We start from the raw sequence: 23,638 nt of genomic DNA on the forward strand, positions 1-23,638 counted from the left end.
TTTTAAAAAAGTGATAATATAGTTGGCCTATGTAGTTAAAAAAGTCATAATATAGTATGTCATAATAAGTCATTACCTCTCCGGGAACCATCACCTTATCGTGGTGGAGAGGTTTGTGTGTCCCTATGAACCTGAGGGCTGTGTTGTCTGGAGCTTTGTGCTCCTGGTAGGGTCTCCCAAGGCAAAGTGGTCTCAGGTGAGGGGCCAGACAAAGAATGGTTCAAAAACCCTATGAGTGACCGAGGAAGAGATGGAGTGACCCTGCCCGGAGGAAGCCCGGGGCCCCCGTCTGGAGCCAGGCCCAGATGGAGGGCTCGTCAGCGAGCGTCTGGTGGCCGGGTTTGCCATGGAGCCCAGCCGGGCACAGCCCGAAAAAAGCTACGTGGCATCCATCTCTCCATCCCATGGGCCCACCACCTGTGGGAGGAACCGCTGGGGTCGGGTGCGCTGCCACATGGGTGGCAGTGAAGGTCATGGGCCTCGACGGACCAGACCCGGGCAGCAGACGCTGGCTCTGGGGACGTGGAATGTCACCTCTCTGTGGGGGAAGGAGCCGGAACTGGGGCGGGAGGTGGAGCGCTACCGGTTAGATCTGGTGGGGCTTACCTCTACGCACAGTCTCGGTTCTGGAACCATACTCCTGGATAGGGGTTGGACTCTTTTCTTCTCCGGAGTTGCCCAGGGTGTGAGGCGCCGGGCGGGTGTGGAGATACTCACAAGCCCCCGGCTGAGCACCGCTACGTTGGAGTTACCCCGGTGGACGAGAGGGTTGCCTCCCTACGCCTGCGGATTGTGGGGGGGAAAACTCTGACTGTTGTTTGTGCATATGCACCAAACAAGAGTTCGGAGTATTCGGCCTTCTTGGAGACCTTGAGTGGAGTCCTGTATGTGGCTCCAGTGGGGGACTCCATAGTTCTGCTGGGGGACTTCAACGCGCACGTGGGCAATGATGGAGACACATGGAGAGGCGTGATTGGGAGGAACGGCCTCCCTGATCTAAACCAGAGTGGTTGTTTGTTGTTGGACTTTGTGTTAGTCATGGATTGTCTATAACGAACACCATGTTCGAACATAGGGATGCTCATAAGTGTACTTGGTACCAGAGCACCCTATGCCAAAGGTCAATGATCGATTTTATAATCGTTTCATCTGATCTGAGGCCGTATGTTTTGGACACTCGGGTGAAGAGAGGGGCAGAGCTGTCAACCGATCACCATCTGGTGGTGAGTTGGGTCAGGGGGTGGGGGAAGACTCTGGACAGACCTGGTAAGCCCAAACGGGTAGTGCGGGTAAATTGGGAACATCTGGAGGAGGCCCCTGTCCGACAGACTTTCAACTCACACCTCCGGCGGAGCTTTTCGTGCATCCCTGTGTAGGCTGGGGGCATTGAACCCGAGTGGACAATGTTCAAAGTTTCCATTGCTGAAGCTGCGGCGAGGAGCTGTGGTCTTAGGGTCTTAGGTGCCTCAAGGGGCGGTAACCCACGAACACCGTGGTGGACACCGGTGGTCAGGGAAGCCGTCCGACTGAAGAAGGAGTCTTTCCGGGATATGTTATCCCAGAGGACTCCGGAGGCAGTGGCAAGGTACCGAAGGGCCTGAAGGGCTGCAGCCTCTGCCGTAAAAGAGGCAAAGCAGTGGGTGTGGGAAAAGTTCGGAGAAGACATGGAGAAGGACTTTCAGTCGGCACCAAGGTGCTTCTGGAAAACCGTTCGCCACCTCAGGAGGGGGAAGCGGGGAACCATCCAAGCTGTGTAAGGATGGGACGCTGTTGACCTCAACTGAGGAGGTAATAGGGCGGTGGAAGGAGCACTTTGAGGAACTCCTAAATCCGACTAATACGCCCTCTATGGTAGAGGCAGAGCTGGAGGATGATGGGGGATTGTCGTCAATTTCCCTGGTGGAAGTTGCTGAGGTAGTTAAACAACTCCACAGTGGCAAAGCCCCAGGGATTGATGAGATCCGTCCAGAAATGCTTAAAGCTCTGGGTGTGGAGGGGTTGTCTTGGTTGACACGCCTCTTCAACATTGCGTGGAAGTCTGGGACGGTGCCTAAGGAGTGGCAGACCGGGGTGGTGGTTCCCCTTTTCAAAAAGGGGGACCAGAGGGTGTGTGCCAATTATAGGGGTAACACACTTCTCAGCCTCCCTGGTAAAGTCTTCTCCAAGGTGCTGGAAAGGAGGGTTCGGTCGATAGTCGAACCTCAGGTTGAAGAGGAACAATGCGGATTCCGTCCTGGTCGTGGAACAACGGTCCAGATCTTTACTCTCGCAAGGATCCTGGAGGGAGCCTGGGAGTATGCCCAACCGGTCTACATGTGCTTTGTGGATCTGGAGAAGGCCTATGACCAGGTCCCCCGGGAGATATTGTGGGAGGTGCTGCGGGAGTATGGGGTGAGGGGGTCCCTTCTCAGGGCCATCTAATCTCTGTACAACCAAAGCGAGAGCTGTGTCCGGGTTCTCGGCAGTAAGTCGGACTCGTTTCAGGTGAGAGTTGGCCTCTGCCAGGGCTGCGCTTTGTCACCAATCCTGTTTGTAGTATTTATGGACAGGATATCGAGGCGTAGTCGGGGTGGAGAGGGGTTGCAGTTCGGTGGGCTGGGGATCTCATCGCTGCTTTTTGCAGATGATGTGGTCATGATGGCATCATCGGCCTGTGACCTTCAGCACTCACTGGATCGGTTCGCAGCCGAGTGTGAAGCGGCTGGGATGAGGATCAGCACCTCTAAATCGGAGGCCGTGGTTCTCAGCAGGAAACCGATGGAGTGCCTTCTCCAGGTAGGGAATGAGTCCTTACCCCAAGTGAAGGAGTTCAAGTACCTTGGAGTCTTGTTCGCGAGTGAGGGAACAATGGAGCGGGAGATTGGTCGGAGAATCGGCGCAGCGGGTGCGGTATTACATTCAATTTATCGCACCATTGTGACGAAAAGAGAGCTGAGCCAGAAAGCAAAGCTCTCGATCTACCGGTCAGTTTTCGTTCCTACCCTCACCTATGGTCATGAAGGTTGGGTCATGACCGAAAGAACGAGATCCAGGGTACAAGCGGCCGAAATGGGTTTCCTCAGGAGGGTGGCTGGTGTCTCCCTTAGAGATAGGGTGAGAAGCTCAGTCATCCGTGAGGAGCTCGGAGTAGAGCCGCTGCTCCTTCGCGTCGAAAGGAGCCAGTTGAGGTGGTTCGGGCATCTGGTAAGGATGCCCCCTGGGCGCCTCCCTAGGGAGGTGTTCCAGGCACGTCCAGCTGGGAGGAGGCCTCGGGGAAGACCCAGGACTAGGTGGAGGGATTATATCTCCAACCTGGCCTGGGAACGTCTCGGGATCCCCCAGTCGGAGCTGGTTAATGTGGCTCGGGAAAGGGAAGTTTGGGGTCCCCTGCTGGAGCTGCTACCCCCGCGACCCGAGACCGGATAAGCGGACGAAGATGGATGGATGGATGGATAATAAGTCATTAAAAAGTCATGGTATAGTATATCAAAAGAATCATAGCATTGTATGTCATAGAGTATGCATGTCATAAAACGTCATAGTATAGTATATCAAAATATTCATATGTCATAAAAAGTCATAGAAAAGTCATAGTATACTATGTCCTAAAACAGTCATAGTATACTGTAGTATGTTATAAAAAGTCGTAAAAAAAGTCATAGTATAGTATGTTGAAAATAGTCATAGTATAGTATGTCGAAAAAAGTCTTAGTATAGTATGTCGAAAAAGTCATAGTATAGTATGTTGAAAAAAAAGTCATAGTATAGTATGTATCAAAAAAAGTTTAAAAAGTCATAGTATAGTCTGTTGAAAAAAGTAGAAATATTTTATAGTATAGTATGTTGAAAAAGTCGTTGTATAGTATGTCAAAAAAAGTTGAAAAAAAGTAATAGTATAGTATCAAAAAAAGTCATAGTATAGTATCTCTAAAAAAGTACAAAAAAAGTCATAGTATAGTATGTTGAAAAAGTCATAGTATAGTATTTTGAAAAAAAAGTCATAGTATAGTATGTCGAAAAAAGTTTAAAAAAAAAGTTATAGTATAGTATGTTGAAAAAAGAGTCTTAGTATACGAAAAGTAAAAAAAATAGTCATAATATAGTATGTCGAAAAAGTCATAGTATAGTATGTCATAAAAAGTCCTAAAACAGTCATAGTATACTGTAGTATGTTATAAAAAGTCATAAAAAGTCATAGTATAGTATGTTGAAAAAAAGTCACAGTATAGTCTGTCGAAAAAAGTCATAAAAAAGTCATGGTATAGTATGTCAAAAAGTCAAAGTAGAGTATGTCGAAAAAAGTAGAAAAAAAGACGTAGTATAGTATGTTGAAAAAAGTAATAAAAAAGTAATAGTATAGTATGTCGAATAAGGTAAAAAAAAAGTAATTGTATAGGATGTCGCAAAAAGTCATATAATAGTATGTTGAAAAAAAGTCATAGTATGGTTTGTTGAAAAAAGTAGAAAAAAGTCATAGTATAGTATGTCGAAAAAGTAATAGTATAGTATGTTTAAAAAAAAGTCATTGTATGGTTTGTTGAAAAAAGTAGAAAAACGTCATAGCATAGTATGTCAAAAAAAAGTTTAAAAAGTGATAGTAGATACATTATGTTGAAAAAAAGTTTAAAAAAGTCATAGTAGATTATGTTTGAAAAATAATAAAAAAGGCATCGTATCGTATTGCGAAAAAAGTAAAAAGAAGTCATGTGTATGTCAAAAACAGTCAGAGTATAGCATGTTGAAAAAAAGTCATAATATATTATGTCGAAAAAAGTTCAAAAAAAGGGATAGTATAGTATGTCACAAAAAGACATAAAAACGTTATAGTATAGTATGTCATAAAAAGTAAAAAAAAAAAAAGTCATAGTAAAGTATGTCTTTAAGTCATAAAGAAGTCATAGTATGTCATAAAAGTCATAGCCTACTATGTCACAAAAATTCATAGTATAGTTTGTCATAAAAAGTAAAAAAGTCAAAGTATGTCATGAAGTCATAAAAAAGTCCTAGTATAGTATGTCACAAAAAGTCATCGTATATAGCATGTCATAAAAAAGTCATAGTATAGTTTGTCATAAAAATGTTACAGCATAGTTTGCCAAAAAAAATTTAAAAATACAATATAGTATGTCATAAAAATGACAAAAAGTCATAGTATAGTATGACAAAACATTTATAAAAATTTCAGTTCATTATGTCATTGTATAGTACATAGTTCATTCTTAATATGTTGCTCTAATTCTTGTTACATTTATTACAGTAATTTGTGAAACAAGTGAAGAAATTTACAAACGACAAAAGAGAAATCTCACAGAACAAAACATTTTATTGAACTTAACAACACACACTCAACGTCTCTCTCCAAACACAGACATTCAAAAACACCTTGTAGCATACAGTCGCCTTATTCCAGCACAAAAACACCACCTCTGTGCTGAGAAGCTTGGAGGAAAGGGGGGGGGGGGTGTTACGTTATGTACAAGGCCAAGACAACAGTGGCTCAGTGCAATTAACTGTAGCGTGATGATCAGCCATGCTTTGCTGTTTACAACTACAGATACAAAGGCGTGATGAAAACTCGACATAAAAATGTACATAAAATAACTTCACACAATGAGAAGCAACTATATAAACTTACATGTGTAATCATCTGGTCATTGACGTTACTCGTGGCAGTCATAAAGTATTAATAAGTAAATTAACCGACTTTAGGATTCCTTATACATTATTCTTTGTTTCAGAATACAAATTCAATACTTTGTAAATTTGTTGTGAAACATAATGCATAATCAGTTGGGTCTGATTTCACAAAATCTGGGCTGGAGGTACTCGGTACAAAACTATGTAAAATACTCGTTTATCAAAGGTAAACAACGTAGCTTTCAGGCAGCCAGTGTTGAAGTAACGCTGCTTAAACATGTACAGCCACCCTTAAAGTGAAATGAAAATTCATCTGTCTGTACATTTAATGAATAACGGCAGCACTGAATGTGGAAAACAAGTTGGACCATGACTCTGCGTGCATGTGTACAGGGAGTGTGAATGTCCTCTACAAACTCTCAAAGCCGATGGAGCAGAGGAGGAAGATGGCATAGAGCAGTATGAGACAGAGTCCCAGTCTGCGGTCCAACTTCCAGCAGTTCAGATGGACACACAGGACCTGAGGAGGGATGGATGGAAAGAGAGAACTTCATTTCCTGTTGCACTGCCCTAAATATAATTTCCTGAGTCTGGAAACAGAGACAAGGGCTCTCCTTGACAGGAAAAAGATAAGAGGAAAATCAGGCAGCTGATGTTGGTGCAGACTCATGTTACAATCTAAGAAATAACTATATGAATTAACAGATTTTTTAACAATAATGATCAGACAGAACTCACAGTGAGTATGACTGAGGCCAACAGAAGAATCACTGAGTACACCAGGCCTCTGCTGTTAATTGTCACCTAAAAGCCAGAGATGATAAAGCATTAACATGTTGAAACCACACAATGATAAATTCCATGTCTTACAAAGTTCATTCACGGTGTTGTACTATACTTAAATACAGTAATGTATTGTACATTCACATATAAAGACTTAATTTCTTCTTTTAAATGCGGAACAATATTCAGACTTAAAGGGGCTGTCTTCCATATTCAGAACTTTAATACAGACATAAACAATTATTTGCTATGTAAAGATATCGTGGAGTAATGGCGTCCTGGGCAGAGAATGAAGTCACACTCCCTCTATGTGTTGTAATCTGAGCTTCTCGGTTCTCTGCGTGTGCACGTGAGTGCATGTAGATGCCATGTGTATGGGATGAGAAAGCGCCAGAATTTGACAAGTTGTAAGAGCCGTGTGGAGGCAATCCCAGACCACTTTTTTTTGAATATCGAGTACAGCCCCTTCAAAGGCATAACAGGACGGTGTTATAAAACCTTAATAAGGCTAATAGAACATGGTATAGACTAATAAACAAATAATCCCTCTCAATCATCACTTGATGATGATCACTAGAAGTGTGTGGTGGTGTCTGTATCTGCAGAGACCCTGCCCTCTGCCTGTATTTTCTCTTTTCTTCTTATCTTTTGGTGTGCATGACGTTTATGGGCGTCAACAAAGTGCCTTGGGGCCCCACGTGAGTGTGTAACCCCAAGCCAATAACGCAGGTTGTACAGCCAATCTCAGCCAACGCAGCTTTGTCCCTCAGTGTCTCATATCGACGCACAACTCTAACCTACACACACACACACACACACACACACACACACACACACACACACACACACACACACACACACAGAAACAGACAGGATGAAGCTCTGCTTTTACTCATAATCCGACAAGGTGTGTTGCGTGTGTTTATATGTACTTTGGAACATAACAGCTGTGAAACAATCTGAAAACATATTTTTTTATTCCTCTGATTCACTGCTTTCTACGGCTCTCCCTCTCTTTATTCACTCTCTAGCTCGCTCGATCACCGCTGCGTTCTCTCTTTGGCTTTAGCGATACTCCCTTCGTATTCTACCTTCTACCTACAGAAGTATTTTAAAAGTATTTTAAAAGGGGGAGAGAGATGAGATAACCAGTGGGATATCGCTATGTTTTTAGGATCATAGGTCAAGCCAGCTGTACAAGATATCAGGTAGAGAAAACAGCTGGTGTTACCACTGATCCGTAGCTGACAATGAGAGTCCTCAGGGCCCAGGGGAAGCCCAGGCCCAGAAGCACATCAAAGATATTACTGCCAATGGAGTTGGAAACAGCCATGTCGCCCATCCCTGCAACATTTGACATACACACAATGAAATTTAGGTGTAAATATGTAGTTGGAAGACATTCAAATGACATTAGAAATCCAGTCAAACAGCTTGAGTTTTTTTATTTTTTGGTCAAGAATAAACTTGATTTAGTTTTGTAACATACCAAAATATGCAAAGTTGAAATGATTCAACAATGTAAAACACACACACACACGCACGCATGCACGCACACCTTGTCGAGCAACGATGAGGCTGGCCATGCAGTCAGGGACACTGGTGCCGGCTGCCAGAAAAGTAATGCCCATGATGACTTCTGGGATTCCAAGTGTGTAGCTGATTATGGTCACCTAGACAGAAACACAGAGGGAAGAGGCTGTATGTATTTATGTGTGTGTGCGTGTTTGTGTGTGTGCACGTGCAAGTGCATTAGTGCGTTTCGTACCATCCAGACCATGAGGTAGGAGAATAGGGCTATCCAGAGCGTGGAGGACAGGAAGGTGAGCAGGTACCAGCGCTCCCACCGCGGCAGGTTACAGTCGGGGACGGTGAAGTAAAGTAGGATGCTCACGGGCCAAGAGAGCAGCCACTTCAGACGCACACACCAACCATCTGAGGACATTATGAAAACACACGTGCACGCGCACACACGCACACACGCGCACACACACACACACACACACACACACACACACACACACACACACACACACACACACACACACACACACACGTTTCCCCACAGGGATCATTGCAGATTCATCTAAACTTCTAAATTATTAATGTGGCACGGCCTGTGAATCTTAGTATCATCTCTTTTTAATTAGCTCCATGATTAGCAATGAATCCATCTATAACACTGGAAGTATGTGAAAAAGCCAGAGGAAGCTTTCAGTGTGAACCTGAGAGATTTTCTAGCTTTAGTTTTATATTTGACACATGAAAAGATGCAAAGTGTGCATAACACTCACGTGGCAGGACGAAGGGTTTGAAAGGAGTGTTCTCCTCCTCTCCTTCCTCCTGCTCTTCATCCTCTTCCTCTTCCTCTTTAGGATGTGCTACCCCACCTGTCTCTCCCCCCGTCTCTTTACCCCTCTCCCTCTCTCCCTCAAGCGGCTGCTTGTCTCCCTCGGCCACCGTCCCGTTCTCCCTCCCCCACGACCCGTTAGGACCCAAGCCTTCCTCGCCCGAGGCTCCCCCTTCCTCTGGGCCACCCCGGGCCCGAATCAGCCTCTGCCTCTGTGGGTGGGGAGGGAGTGAGGGTGAAGTCAGAGAAAAGAAAGAAGGGAAAAAAGAAGAAAAGAAAATGACATGACAAACTACTTCATCTGACTGTAGCTAACAATATGAGACCTGGCAGCCAGGCATGTCTTCACCAGAGGGGGATTTGGAAAGCTTTGATCGGGGGCATGGTACAGAGCAGGGGCAGCAGTGGAAGTCACACTTTAATTTGGCACTGGAAATGGCAAGCACACATGCAGGAGAGCCGAGAGAGTGAGGAAGCAGATTTGAAGATTGAGTCTGCTTACTGTCTGCTTGTGTCTGGGATAATATTATGCACAAGGTGTGTGTGTGTGTGTGTGTGTGTGTGTGTGTGTGTGTTTGATATGCCATCAAAAATGTATCCCCCTCTTTTTTGTCTACCTGCAAAGCTCCTGTACAAACACTGCGCTGTGACTAGTATCTTTGCTATTGATAAATTGTTAACAAATTCAACAAATCAATATGGCAACTAAAAACATAATTATTACCAAAAACACCACCAGCAAACTTAAATGGACTTTTCTTCCAGTGCATATGGAGCTAAAGCTAAAAGATTTCTGGTAATGGCCGATTGTGGGAGGAATGAAAGAATATGACCTCTACGGTTCTGTACAGCAAAGTAAGCAACTATGAAAAAACAACTTTCTCACTGACGTTTTTCCAATAAATCCATATAATGCTGCACATTTTCTGCTATAGATACGCCATACCCTACGCTGTACCCTACGCCAGTCTTCGAACTATACTGTGGCCTTTGGTGCCATGTATATCGGCTCTTCCAGTCTCTCCACTGCTGGCTGTTCCAATTTAACAGGAGAGAGGAGCGAGAGGGGTTAGGATCGTGACCGGCCTGTGACGAGCTGTTACCACCACCATCTTCAGCCAGAGAGGACATTATTTCTTCAGCTTCTTCTTGCGTTGTCACCCCGGCGGGAGGTGTGCCAACAAGGCTTGGAGCAGGTGACCCGGTCGTGCTATTAACGTCATCACTACACAATTTCTTAGTAAAACCAAAATGAATTAAACTGCCTTGTTTTCTTTTTGCCATGGCTATATGATGCTAACTGCAGAATGGATTTCAACGACTTTGCGCGCCGATTAATGGCCTCCATCGTTTATATTTTTTCTACGAATCTTTGAGTTAACATGTACTAAACAAGAGTTGAATTTGCACCACAGCGCCGCCACGCCTTGATGCTCATGACAAGTATAGCATGTATAGTTATCTTTATTGAAGTGAATTAGGTTTAAATCGCCGTCATGCATGAATGAATGAATAATATTTTTGCAATTTTACACATAATAATCCACGATGATCAAATTACACAAAACTGAAATTGCAGGTCAAAATGACACACTGTCAATATTTTTAGAGACCCCCCCAAAATTTCACAAATCACGTTTTCATGGGAGCCCATGTCTTATTAAGGGGAGCAAAGCTCCCCCTAGCTCCCCCGTAGTTCGCACCCTGACCTACGCTGTACCCTACGCTGTACCCTACGCTGTACCCTATGCTGTACCCTACGCTGTACCCTACGCTATACCCTATGCTGCCTGACGTGCACCTCTCCAGAAATGTAACTACATGTCGCAGCGACGCAGACCGCAACAAATGTAGCTCAGTGTAAATTCTGTCAGGGAGACTTCTAATACGTTGTCTCTGTTCTCTTTAACTGATCAGCTGGGTGGTTTGGTTCTGTATACCAATTAGAATCGGGCACTTATGTTCTATCCAATCACAGCTTGACTACCTTGTTTTAAATATCTTCTCTCTCCCGTTTCTGTCAGTTGTATTTTCAGACGAGAGTGCGACCCGCCTCCTCCCCTTCTACCTCCAGGCATTTTCGACGGTGTATCGGTCTTCTCCCGGCGACGGCCCATTTAAGTTTCGGATTTTCTCACCACCACCACCAGTGTCTAGATTCCATTGGGGGATGTGTTTGGTTTTCCTAAACATTAGTTGTATAGATACCCCTTTACAATGGAGTCTAATCTCCAAATAATTATGTTTGTACTTGTTTGGTTATATGTTAGTAATAAATGTTTGCATATCTGCAACGAAGTCTCTCCTGATTGAACTACACCGATACTTTTTAATAATTAAGGATTCATCATCAAATTGCTAAATCTGAATAAATTCTCATGACCTTTAAGTGTTTTTGTGATTTTTCCTTTGGATTATTAATAAGTTAAACCCAGGACAGAATTTTCATATGCTTGTATAAATTTGTTGTGTTAACACTGTATCTTATAGCCCTTTTACAAATTATGCAGCTTGCCGTTGTTTCATTTTTGGCCTGAGACTACAGCCACAGAGTGCTCCTCTTCCTCTCTGCCATTCTTCTGCTCCATCTCTGTCCTGCTTGTGTGTGTGTGCTGCTGGCTGCTGCCGGGCCTGGCTGATTGCTTGCTTGTTCGCCGAGTCATGTGACGGTACAACATCAAATCACAAGAGGGGGGAGGAGGAGCAAAGTGTGCCTTTTCCGCGCTGTGACAGGAGCGGCATTTGAAAGCAACGGCACTTATACAGACACAGACAGCCAGGTCGCCTTTTTGATGAAACTGCAGCAGTGCATTATACTGGTATCAATACCAACGTTGGTATCGATATTATCAATATTTGGATCGATCTGCCCACCACTAATTTCCAGGTTCTCCTTCTCCGTGAACAACATGTAATTAATGAGAGGGTTAACTTTTCCTGCTACGGCTTTCCAACCGTGGTCAGAAAGCACAGGGGAGACACTTTGTTTCTCCATCTCCACTGCCGGAGTCTGTACTCGTTCCGAAGCTAATCCCTGTCACTCTCTCACTTGCTCTACCACACACTCCCCACGCGCACACACATACCGGCTCTGCTATTCTTTTAAAGAGATACGCTAGAACGACGCAGGCACACCAGCACAGAAGTATAAATCCTCACAACAGCGTAGGCCACTTACCTAGGCTACGTTGTAGGTTCTGCGTGGAGCCTACGTACAACCATAAATCCGCCTTAACTCTGAAACACACATTTCTCCATGTAAACATATACATAAAAAAAACTGCTTTTTTGGCAGTTAAGTTACAACTTGTGACGCTACAGTGACATCCATATGTTTTAATGGTGCAACACAATTCAATAAAAAAAACTAGCGAGTAGGTATTAAGAACTTAAGGAGGACTTTACAACACAAACCTAAGAACGGATTTACAAATACCTGGTGTAGTGCAGTGATCCTTCATTATATTTATGGTACGGTTTGACCAATATGACCATGTTAATTTGACAGTGACATATTGCTTCTTCTTTTTTTAAATGATGCACACGCACATTTAAATACCCACCAATCTAGCCGAAAAAACCCGGTGGAACTTGGACGTTATGTGCAGGGTGCGAGCACGTGTGGTGTACCTCGTTGATGACCATGCGTCCTGCCATGCGCAGGCGGGTGAAGGGGGGGAAATGCGGGGTAATGAGAAGGCGGAGGCTTGCCTCTGAGAAGGAGAGCTGGTGGGGGTGCAGGTTCAGCAGCTCATCCACCATCACCACCCCTGAGTCCTGGCCGGCCACCGCACATGAATCTGGGAAACGTGCAGGGAGATGGATGGAGGTTGGCAGGAGATATCAGTGGATAGGAGAGGATAGCTTAATAAGATAAACGATAGACAGCAGACAAACAGGAAGACAAAATAGACAGAGTGATAGAAAAAGTGGAGAACAAATCTAAGCGGTCTTGTTCTATTTCAGCCTGTTGGAATTCCACAGGGTTTGAAAGGCAGCCTTAACTGTGTCACTAGGTCTGTTGAACGCTGCTCTGAGAGAGACTGAGGGAAACTTTTTTAATGTTTTGGATGTACACATGCACGCATGCAAACACGAGCGGCTGCACCTGGCTTCAGCGGCACCATGTCGTTGTCACAGTCTCCAACGTTTCCGACAGCAGTCGTCCGTCGCAGGCGGCTCAGACACGGCTGACCTGCCCTGCTGCAGTGTCTCTCTGCCAGGCTGCGCAGAGATCTGTTGAACCTACACACACACACACACACACACCAAACACACACACACACAAAGATGTAGAGCGCGTGGTGGCTTGATACCAACAGGATAGAAATGTGAGAGGGAGGAAAAAAAGACACTCACTTCATGATGATTATGTAGATTCCGTACATAGAGATCAGGATGATGGTCTCCCACCTTAAAACATGCACACAAACACCAACAAAGATTCATTAATACTACATTCATCACAATGACAGTCTATCCTGCAACCTGATATTCAAACAACATAGGCTGCTGAATTATAATAGAGTTTAATTACACTCTTACCACATGACTTTTTCATCATAGATCACCTGGAAAATACAATGAAAATATACTTTAATTACACCATAAAAAATAAATCTTTTTACATGTCTTGTCAAAGGAACATAAAAAGGATTGATTAGCTAATATTGGCCAATATATTGACTCCTATTAGCTTGTCACATCTTGGTTACAATTCTAAAAACCAAACACTTTTAAGGGATGCTATTGAAAACATGTAATGTGCTAATAATATTAATTAATGACTGATAGGATAATGAATTAATATTGGCCTCAGAAATCCAGTATCGTCAAGCATAATAAAATATTGTATGACGTGAGTATTTTCTCTCTACTGGTAGCTATATATACTGTCGTTTCTGGAGGAATTAAATGGGGAGTTTCTCACCAGGATAAGCACCAGTATGGACAGGATGTAGAAGGCAGCATCACGAAACAAAGGCCACCAGCTCAGAGAGATGGTCTGGAAAGAGAAGACACACAGTAAAGTCAAGCAAATGTTGTAAGATGTAATGAAAAAAAAAAAAACTAAAATACAAAATACAGTTACTCTGCTTTTATGTTTAATGAGTTTTATTAGCTCGGAAAAGGTGAGATCAGTTCTCATTTTAGCTTAAGCTGGACCTGTCCAGAGAAGATGCCGCAGAGGCCGATGATGACCAGGATGTTAAAGACAGCTGATCCCACAATAGTTCCCACACCCACGTCTCCTTTTGTGATAAACACCCCTAAAAACACAGAACAGGAAAGAGCAAGCCATAAATCATCAGCAAAAACTAAAGTAATGTGGCAATCTGTAAGAAATGATGGATTGTATCTCTCTCCCATACATAAATGTGTAAAAAGTTAGGCTTAACATCTCTCTCCTCTAAACAGAAATATTACATATATACATAACCAAGGGGGCTGGGCAGATATCTTTTTATTTTATGCTATTTATATTGCCTAAAGTCACTTTAATACATGTAAAGGCCAGCCTATTTTTCATTTGAGAATAAAATAGATTATTTCAGAGGCAATATATGAGAAAATGTCCTTTAGCCACATGGATTTAGAAGCAAAGTTTTCATTCTTACAAATCAAAACAATACATCTGCTTCAATTTTATTAAACTGTATGTTATGCCTTCTAAAAAAGTAGCAGTGTCCAGGATAATCCCTATTATTACCACGACATGTGTACGATGGTTTCTGTATCTGTTTTATATCTGGGCCAAAGTTTCCAAACACTGTGAACAATGTCCTTATTTTGTCAAAATTTCACCATGGAAACTTTAATCTCATCGATGCCAATGCCTGGATCTTTTCTACCCAAAGTGTATTTTTTAATCTATGTCCATATTTACTGAAACCCTAATGATCTGTAGGGAAAAAAAACACTTAATAAATGTGCAGGTGAGCTGGTAAACCATCAAGCAAAAATGAAATGTGCTCTTCTCGCCGTCTTTGTCTACTTGAAATCAGTGCCGACATGAACTTGACTCCCCTCAGTCCTGATCAGGTGAAGATGTCTATGATTGCAGGTAATTGGAGCACTAATGGGGCAATCATTGGGCTAATCCCTGAGAGTGAGAAATCGATTAGACGAACACCCTACTGACCAATCAGAGAGGTGAAGAGCTCGGGGGCGGAGCTTCCAGCTGCCATGAAGGTTGCCCCGGCAACATCCTGACTGAGCTGAAGGTTCTGGAGGACAGAGGAAGACAAGTTTAATGATTGAAGGATGAGGCTGTTGATCCACAATTGACAAGTTTCCCCAGCAAATGCACTTGTACTCATGTTTGAGTAATGTTTGCTAAAAACTACAGTGCATAGATATTTGGAGAAAATGTTTAGCCTTTATATATATATATATATATATATATATATATATATATATATATATATATATATATAATCTTTCAATTAAAACAAATGTGCTTGGGGCTGGGTGATACAGGTGGGGAAGACATAAGTTTTGATATCTGGACTAATGCAGCATTTATCCTTTAAAGGTTTGGATGAAAATAAAATAAACAGATGCTTTGTAAAAATCCCAGTTAACACCTGAAAAACACAAAGACAACATCAACAATCTAACTGTAGACTCTAAACTAAACTAACTCTCTTTCTTGTTAAAAAAAACTCTACTATATGTCCTACATGATTTTATTTATTTATTACATATGTCTTTAGTTCATACCTCTGATACTTTTTCCAGTGATGGCACAAAGTAAACATCACACACGATGGCCAGTGCATGAAACATGTAGATTGCCTGTGAAATAGAGGAGAGACATTATTGGCCATATGGCTTATATAAGCGTTTCGGTTTGTGAGTTTAATGCAACAAAATGAAGCATCCATTTAGGAAGAGCCGATACTCACACAGAGAACATGAAGGACTACCGCTCCCTGTCTCTTCTGCTCCAGAGTGAAGAGGTCTTCAGGAAAATCACTGATAGCTGGAGAAGAGATGGACAGAGAGTAATCTAATGATGTGTAAAATGGGGGCACTTCCTGGACTAGAGCTGAAACAATTAGTGGATGGATTGATTAGTTGATCCACAGAAGAATCAGTCGACAAGTATTCTTAAAATCAACGAATCGTTATTTCAACAGCCCAAGTTCCCGCCTCTCAAATTAGAAGAGCTGTTGTTAATCTTTCTCTCCATTGACTCCCTGTCACTTTTAGGATTGCTTTTATTGATTTTTAACTTTTGAAATAAAAGGTATTCCATGGTCATGCACCTCTGTATTCAAAGGAGTTGTTGTGCCCTTTGACCTCTAAGAGGAGCCTCAGCAGGGATTTTTGGCTGTTGGGTCCAGGCTGAAAACTAAAGGTGATCATGGTTTTGCTATTCTTTGTCTTATGTGATTGTAAACAGAATATCTTGGGGTTTTGGACTGTTTAATGGAGAAAAAACAATCAGTAGATTAATTAATAATCAATGAAAATAATCGTAATTTGCAGTCACTTTTTTGTGAAATGTGTGGGTGTGTGTATGACTTTGTTGGATGTGTGTCCGGTTGTATCCCCTAGCAACAAGGGCTGAGACAGCTCGAGGTTAAAACGTTTGCCACACGACACCAGTTAAATTGCATTATAATTGAGTTTTCAGCCCTTTTTTTAATGGTTCATCGTGAGACTTCACACTGTCACTCATGTCATCTGCACCCAGGTTTCCAACTCTTTCAATAAAGCCAGCGATTCCTATGAAGTCAACCTTTAGAGGCATCAAATTTGGCTGTGTTAGACGACGCATCGCTACCACCCTCTTTCAAACTGTAAGGTTTCTGTAGTGTTTTGCTAGACTGCAACATCTTGCACATAAGCTCGATCTAATGCCACGACTCACTGCACCATAAAGAAGCTTTTATTATGAGGGAGCTCAAAATAACAATAAAGAAACCTCTCAAGTGACTTTCTGATTTATTTGTGAGTCAGGATTCATAAAACCTCCATTGAAGAGAAAGGTAACAAACGTGGGAAACAAGTGTGACTGAAGTGTCGAGATCCTGCACAGAGGCAACATTGTGCAGTTAGTCAGCGGCTAACATGCATCACATGTCGGGATAGAGACACAAATATGGTGTGTGATATTATGACAACCTGTCACATGATTTTGTTTAGACGCGGATCAAACCGTATATTTTTATCACCAACAAGATGGTGCTCTTGAAAATAGCAATTTGTTAATAGGAAGAACATGTCTTTGAGGCCTTGAAGTTAATCTGTACTGTTTCCCCTCAAGGCAGTTTTTCTAGCTCAATATATTCTCTGTAATTGGATACAAAATCTCTTCATCTCACATCAGACTGTAAGATGCCGTCACTGCTTCTCTCTCAGTCTTTCAAAACAGCCAATTAGATCCAAGCACACACACAAGCAAAGAGAGAACTGATGATGAGAGGCTACTAATCAGCAGGTCATGGCAGGCACTTTGAACAGCTCCAGATGCACAAGCTATCCAACCACAAATTCAGCATTCAGTTTCCTAGCAACTGGGTCCCCTCAAAGGCCTAACTGTTTAAACATCTAGATGTGCAGAGTTAGAAGCAATGAGGGATGAGGTGGAGGGAGAGGTAGATCGATGCACACACACACAAAAATGTCTCACCGGATCTAGAAATACTGTCATTTTCATTGTTGTCTTTCTCTTGCTGCATGAGCTCTTTCTTGGACAAGGAGATGTCGTGATCCACAGTGGGTGCATTGGAGCCTAAAAAGGATTGACATATAAATACAGTAAATTTACCCAACTTGTATTTATTTTGTCTACTGTGCTGCTAAAAACACTCGTTTAAGGTTATAATTATCTGTATTATTACTGCAATCTAACATTTAAATAATGTGAATTGCATGGTCATAGACAACACACGGATGTGTTTACTGTAGATGAAATCACGACATTTGCATGTGTAGTTTCCTTGAAAAGCACCTGTAACATCGTTGAAGTTAAAGATCCAGGCGGCTGCGAGCAGACCGACTGCACAGACGCAGAACCGGGGGAGGAGCCGCGTCTGCCTCGGTCTCCTCGGCGCCTTCATCCCGCCAGCCTCCGCCGCTCGCCGGCTCTCCGCTCAGAACATGTCCCTGCTGCCGACGCCGCCGCCACTCCTCCTCACACAGCCGGTGCGGTCCCCGTTATACAGACTGGATAAAAACTGGCCTTTGGCTCTCTTTTCCCGATTTATAGTCTTTCAGCTATTTAGCTTTGGGCTCCAACCACGACACAGGAGGATGCTTGATAGGTTTGGCCTGTCATTAGCATCTCAGCACGAGTCAGTCCCCACGCAGCATCCGCGAGCTCAAACTCCAGCACACACAAAATGAATCATCAGCCAGCTATGCTATAAAAAAACATCCCTCGATTCAGACCATCCTCTCGTCCCTCCTGTCCTACATTTGATCCCCCACTTTATGATTTTCCGTATGGGAGGGGGTGTTTTCCTATGTCACAGACAAGACCACCAGGGAGCGCCTTCAGCTGGGAGGGGCGACTGGAAGGCATAGATACACTTTTACTGGAGCACGTAATTCAAAATGTGAAAAGTAATTATTTATTAATGAATGTTGTAGTGTAACTGGGATACTAACCTGATAATAATAATAACAAACGGTCTTATAGTGGCAGACTGGACTGCTACTCTCGTCAAGAACTCATCTCTTTGGTTCACATGTATTCAAGCGTATCTTCATACCATACTCACATGGCCATGAATGAGTTATTGGCTGCTGTAACCCTTTCCCCATACTGACCACAAAGAGATCCCTTCGTAAAACTACTTTAATGTAAGTAAAATCCAAAGTACAAAATACAACCAAAGTACAAAATTCCCTTTGTATTTCAACGAAAGAAACAATACAGCAAACAAAAACTTCTACAATGTACATAAGAGCAGGTGAGTACGGTTTTAAGTCGATGTGTAGTGGCCAGGACTAAGAAAATATGAACTATTAAGCAATTTCTTTTTATATAAACATGGATTAGAGCAAGACATGTTTCAATAAAAACAAATTATTTCATACATCTCTTCTTCTAAATCAGTGCACAAACTCCTAATAAATGTGCAAAACGCACTGCACATTTCATGTAGGCTAGTATTTTTGCAAAAAATAAACTATTTAAAATAACATTAGCCTTATGATCTGTTTAGTAGAAAACATATTCAGCTACAAAAAACAACAACAATAAGCCAAAAATAGTTAACATGTTTATAAGCGGGAGTGTTTAAATCAAATAGGAGGTAAAGCCCCATATTGCACACTGCAGTAGGGCTGTAACATCAGGTGTGCACCACTCCACAAGGTGTTGATGGAAAAAAAGTTTCCTGTACAGCTTCCTGAAGCCACAAAGGCCAAAACGGTGAGAATGACAAACAGCAGAAAGAGTCTTACTCTCTGGACGGCTGTCTCCAAGACACCTGCACACCTTAGACAATGGAGAAACCAGAGGGACGATTATGAATGAAGTAACGAAATATGATTCAGAGCCATTTTATGATGTAAAGCTTAAGTACCTTTTGGTCTGAAGATCTACTGTGACACTTGGAGGCTTCGGCAGCTCTTCCGCCTCAGGTTCTTCCTGCACATACAGTACCAGACATCACTAATCCCCTCATTTCTACATCCACAGTCTTTGGATTGACAGTGGCACGCTCTAGTGGTCACTTGTGGAAGTACAGAATACTCTTAAATCTACACCCAGTTGCCACTTTATAGCACTTACTGCAAGACTGCATTAGTTTTATCCAGGTGAACAAAATAAACTGGCAACTGAGTGATTTTTACAATCTCTCAAGTTTAAAAGTCTATAAACAGGAGGGAGAGGTCATACATGTCTAAGATACGTGGAGTCTGACGTGTTGATTTCCACTTCAGCTGAAGAGGCCAGCAGATTCATTTCCTCTGCGAAGGACAAAGGGGGACTGAGCGATCCTTCCTTTTCTGCCATCAGGTCATTCACAAAAGCGCTAGAATCCAACAGCAGACACACAGTACAGTATGACTGCAAACAGACGACTCAGTGTACATCATGATATATTTAGAGCAAGAGGATATAATGTGTCAGAGTTACAATGAGGCCTCTTCCAGTCTGTTCTCCAACTGCTCACTCAGCTTCTGATTTGTCAGCCTGAGATCCTGGAGCAAAGAAACATGATCAGACACACTTCAACAGCTCATTCCGATAAGACTTAATCTAAAAGCGGTCGGTAGCTGAGGGAATACTTTTCTTTCTACTTTCTTAACTGAATAGAAACGGTTGAGAACATCTTTACCTTTATGATGTTGGAGCACTCTTCTATTGCCTCCTCCGAGTGCTTTAACTGCAAGTTTTTCTAAAACAAACACACATGAAGAAATGTGATGTTCAAATAATTAAAAAGACAAAGAACTGTCAAGATATTCATGTTGACGTCCTAAGCGAAAGATCAATCTTTATGAGAAAATCTTTGACTTTTTGGTCAGTCTAGTGCTGTTGTCTGTGTTCCTACCTGATGAATGACCTCATCCCTTTTAAGCAGCTCTAACTGAGCCTCTCCCATGCTACGCTGAAGAAACACACAACATGACAAATCAGAAGCGGTTTGACGATGTAACATGACTAATGCAAACACCGGTAGAATGAATGGAGAGAAAGAAATAATCAAACATCTCCAAGTTGAATCCATAGTGTTACCTCCAGGGTTTGAAGTGAAACCTTGAACCTGCTCAAGCCAATCTTGTCCTGGTCTCTCTCTTGCTGGAAGCTCTTGAGCTGAAAAAGTCAGAATGACATTTAAATGTGCCAAGTGTTTTGAAATGTCTGTACCTCTTCTAACTGTAGTATATGATGACAGATCATAGTGCTATGTGAAAAGTAACAGATATCATACCTCTGTAGTTAGCTTCTTATTCTGTTCCTTTATCGTGGTGTTTTCCTTCTCCTGCATAAAAACACAACAACATGAAGGGTTACCTGGATATATATGTAAAAAGAAAAAGCATAGCATTTGCATTGAATGTAATTAAGACTCAAAAATAGCCTGGAATTGTTTATAACATAGTAGGCGCAAGGCTTTGGAAGAAAAAATAACATATACCATTGATGCCAAACCTCCACAGGATGGCTGTTAAAGTGCTGTATAGTAATAAAACCCTAGCTGGTATTACCCTATTTTATGATTATAGATCAACACCATCACCTGAGCAGCGTCAAAAGGCAATTGTAGCATCCCTTTCCGTAGAACATCATTTGCCCAAACTGCATTTTCAGTAAAAGTGGCAAAATTATTGAACTTTCTGCCAGACCACTTGAAATGTATCCCAACATTAGCCACTTTTAAAAAAAATACCAAATTGTGGCTAATTCGGGAACAATCTTGCTCTCATATTTAGTTTTTTACACTGTGCTCTGATTGTATACATTTTCATTTCATTTCTTTTTATTTCATCTTTATTGTATTTTTGATAATAATGTAAATCTGTATTTTTATTTGTAACCAAAAGCCCTACTAGGGACAAGTGTCGAGAATTAGCTTCGGCTAAAAACACTATGATACATACATCAGATGACTGTTGAAGTTTATCTATGTTTTTTTTGTATCTGTCCCTATCTAAATAAACCTTTTAAAAAAAAAAAAAAAAAAAAAAAAAAACACACACACTTGCAATCCATTATTTTTTATTAAATGCATAGTAAAAATTACAAAAATCTGATTGATGAAATTTTAAAGAGGAATTATCCTTTTTCTTGTCAAAGGTTGCCTAAAAAGTAAAATCCTTGACATATACTTCTGAGGTTTACAAGTGAGATGCCACTGCAGTGAGGGCGGGCCTGAATACATCGACCTACGACCTGGATTAGACTACAGTAAAAGACACAAATGAACCATACGAGATATGAGGAAGCAAACTATGAGAATACAGTGGTTTCTAAAAGATTACACAAATCATTTGAATGTTAATTTAAGTTAGTAGCAGCTCAGAGCTCTGCCTGAAGCAACACTGGAATAGAGCTGGGCAGTTTATCACTGCAATGTACGACTAGATATCATCAAGGATGTTGCTTTGCCTTCTTATACTTCTGGTTACCCACCAATTTCTGAATCTTTTGTTCACTGCATCTCTTTGCATTGAGGTCATTGGACAGGAGGGAACTGCAAGGCTCTGCTTCAACCTGCTGTGCTTCACTGATGTTCTTCTCCAGGCTGCTGATACACAAACACATCTACCTACTGCTGACCGTTTTTTCACCATAATGTTAAAGCACTAGTTCAAAAGCACTAAGTAACAAAGATAACAGGGCTGGCGCAACAAAAACATTGAAAAAACAAAGACAAAACAGATATAAAATAAAAGCCATGTCAAAGGCAGCAGGAAAATCAAACAGATCATTAATATGCTAAAAGATAATTGCAGTGTTAAGTTTGATAATCATACGGCTCAGGAACCTTTCTGCTACTGAGTAGGGACAATTGTGTGTGACTAGTTACGCTTTCACTTGTTTTCTGAGGTTGACGTTCTCTGAGCGCAGCATTGCTATATCATCATCTGCAACATCCAGCAATTGCCTGATTTTAGCATTCAGGTCCCTCTGTTGGCTGTGAGCATAATCCAGCTCCGTTATTTTCTCAAGCATCTCCGTTGGTGTCCTGCGCGCGCACACACACACACACACACACACACAAGCTATGAGTGTATAAAAAGTACAAAGTGTATTCACGTACACTAGCATGTCCACATGCCAACACACACACGAGATCAAGTTCTATACAGTGCCATTGCAACATTTTTTCGTGTGTGGATTTATTCAGTGAACATCACTCACATGTTCTCCTCTGTGACATCCATCCTGCTGGCTTACTCCTCCCTGGTGCTTGTGATCGACAAAGGTCCACCAAACAAATTAACATAAGGAGCAAAACACGACTTGTAAGATATATTTTCCGTTTTCTTCCAGTCTTTATTTATTAAAAAAACAAATTAGTTTTGACATTTATGACTGTGGTCCACTGAATAGTGTTGACGGTGTGAATCTCTCAATGTACAACTTTTAAGGATGGACTAGACTGATCCAGTTAACTTATCTAACATTAACATTACTTGTATAACTAATTAATTAAGACACACTTTGCATAAAGCAGAAATCCCTGCAATGAGAAGCGCAAAAATATCTTAGCTATTTTCCAAGCTTTCAAGGCTGTTTTTACCTGACAAAAAAAGAAAGAAGAGAGATTCTGGGATTTGAAATGACTCCCAGTTTATTAGTGGGGGCACTTTGACAACATCTTTATTATATTTGAAAAAGGCTATTTTAAAAGTAGCTAACGTTAACTTTCTATAGCTAGCTAGAGTTATCCAACTTTGGTTACAGTCACATTTTTAAAAGAACTGAGGTAATGTTAGCTAAAACTCATCATTGATCAGCTAGTTTAGCTAAAATGCTAACTAGTCACATACATGTGAAAGTATCGTTACGTGTTGGAGAAAAGTATTAGTGTTTTTCAATCATCAATTCATTGATGTTTTACAGACTCAGTTAGCTAGTAACATTAGCTACATGCTACCTTTAGCTAGCTAAAGTTTGTCAGTTAGCTAGCATGATACCACCCGTAGATACAAGTTGACCAAATGTTTGCATACTACTAAAACTGCTAACGTTTTATACTTATATCCGCTTTAAAATGGACAACAAAAATGACTTACCACCGAGTAACTCCAAACTAATAAGGTTAAGCTAGAGACTGTGGTCTAAAGGACAGCAGCTAAATTGTAGTTCTGGCTGCTAAACCAAGCGCAGGAAACCTGCGTTGCCAGGTTACCATGCACCTGGCACTAACCTGGGTCGCCTTCAAGCCTTTATTTATTCTTCTTTATTTATTT

At 41.9% G+C, this 23,638-nt stretch overlaps 2 protein-coding genes across 6 annotated transcripts; both read right to left on the reverse strand.

Annotated features, from left to right (window-relative positions):
- Window positions 1–5,284: 5,284 nt before the first annotated feature.
- On the reverse strand, window positions 5,285–18,305 carry slc24a6a (solute carrier family 24 member 6a). 2 transcript variants are annotated; one of them, XM_031303432.2, is made up of 17 exons: window positions 17,712–18,305; window positions 17,391–17,492; window positions 15,658–15,734; window positions 15,473–15,547; window positions 14,892–14,976; window positions 13,916–14,019; window positions 13,680–13,754; window positions 13,295–13,320; window positions 13,109–13,162; window positions 12,858–12,994; window positions 12,380–12,549; window positions 8,694–8,961; window positions 8,168–8,334; window positions 7,958–8,072; window positions 7,631–7,743; window positions 6,355–6,420; window positions 5,285–6,136 (listed from the first exon to the last, which is right to left on the reverse strand). In XM_031303432.2, exons 1-17 carry the CDS (start codon window positions 17,818–17,820, stop codon window positions 6,026–6,028), a joined length of 1,854 nt encoding a protein of 617 aa, XP_031159292.1. In that variant the 5' UTR covers window positions 17,821–18,305; the 3' UTR covers window positions 5,285–6,025. The 2 variants fall into 2 exon arrangements, with proteins under 2 accessions (XP_031159292.1, XP_031159293.1); XM_031303433.2 differs by having other exon boundaries at window positions 12,461–12,549; window positions 17,712–18,299.
- Window positions 18,306–18,542: 237 nt separating this feature from the next.
- LOC116052605 lies at window positions 18,543–23,638 on the reverse strand. 4 transcript variants are annotated; one of them, XM_036002234.1, is made up of 13 exons: window positions 23,462–23,638; window positions 22,680–22,716; window positions 22,584–22,629; window positions 22,249–22,407; window positions 21,852–21,966; window positions 20,650–20,700; window positions 20,454–20,531; window positions 20,269–20,325; window positions 20,053–20,112; window positions 19,851–19,915; window positions 19,611–19,746; window positions 19,294–19,358; window positions 18,543–19,205 (listed from the first exon to the last, which is right to left on the reverse strand). In XM_036002234.1, the coding sequence occupies exons 3-13, from the start codon at window positions 22,604–22,606 to the stop codon at window positions 19,010–19,012; spliced, it is 1,005 nt and encodes a 334-aa protein (XP_035858127.1). In that variant the 5' UTR covers window positions 22,607–22,629; window positions 22,680–22,716; window positions 23,462–23,638; the 3' UTR covers window positions 18,543–19,009. The 4 variants fall into 4 exon arrangements, with proteins under 4 accessions (XP_035858127.1, XP_035858130.1, XP_031159272.1 ...); XM_036002237.1 differs by having other exon boundaries at window positions 21,852–21,963; window positions 23,462–23,637; XM_031303412.2 differs by lacking the exon at window positions 22,680–22,716 and having other exon boundaries at window positions 22,584–22,631; window positions 23,462–23,633.

The sequence above is a fragment of the Sander lucioperca genome, chromosome 1, assembly GCF_008315115.2.
Source record: "Sander lucioperca isolate FBNREF2018 chromosome 1, SLUC_FBN_1.2, whole genome shotgun sequence".
Classification (NCBI taxonomy): domain Eukaryota; kingdom Metazoa; phylum Chordata; class Actinopteri; order Perciformes; family Percidae; genus Sander; species Sander lucioperca.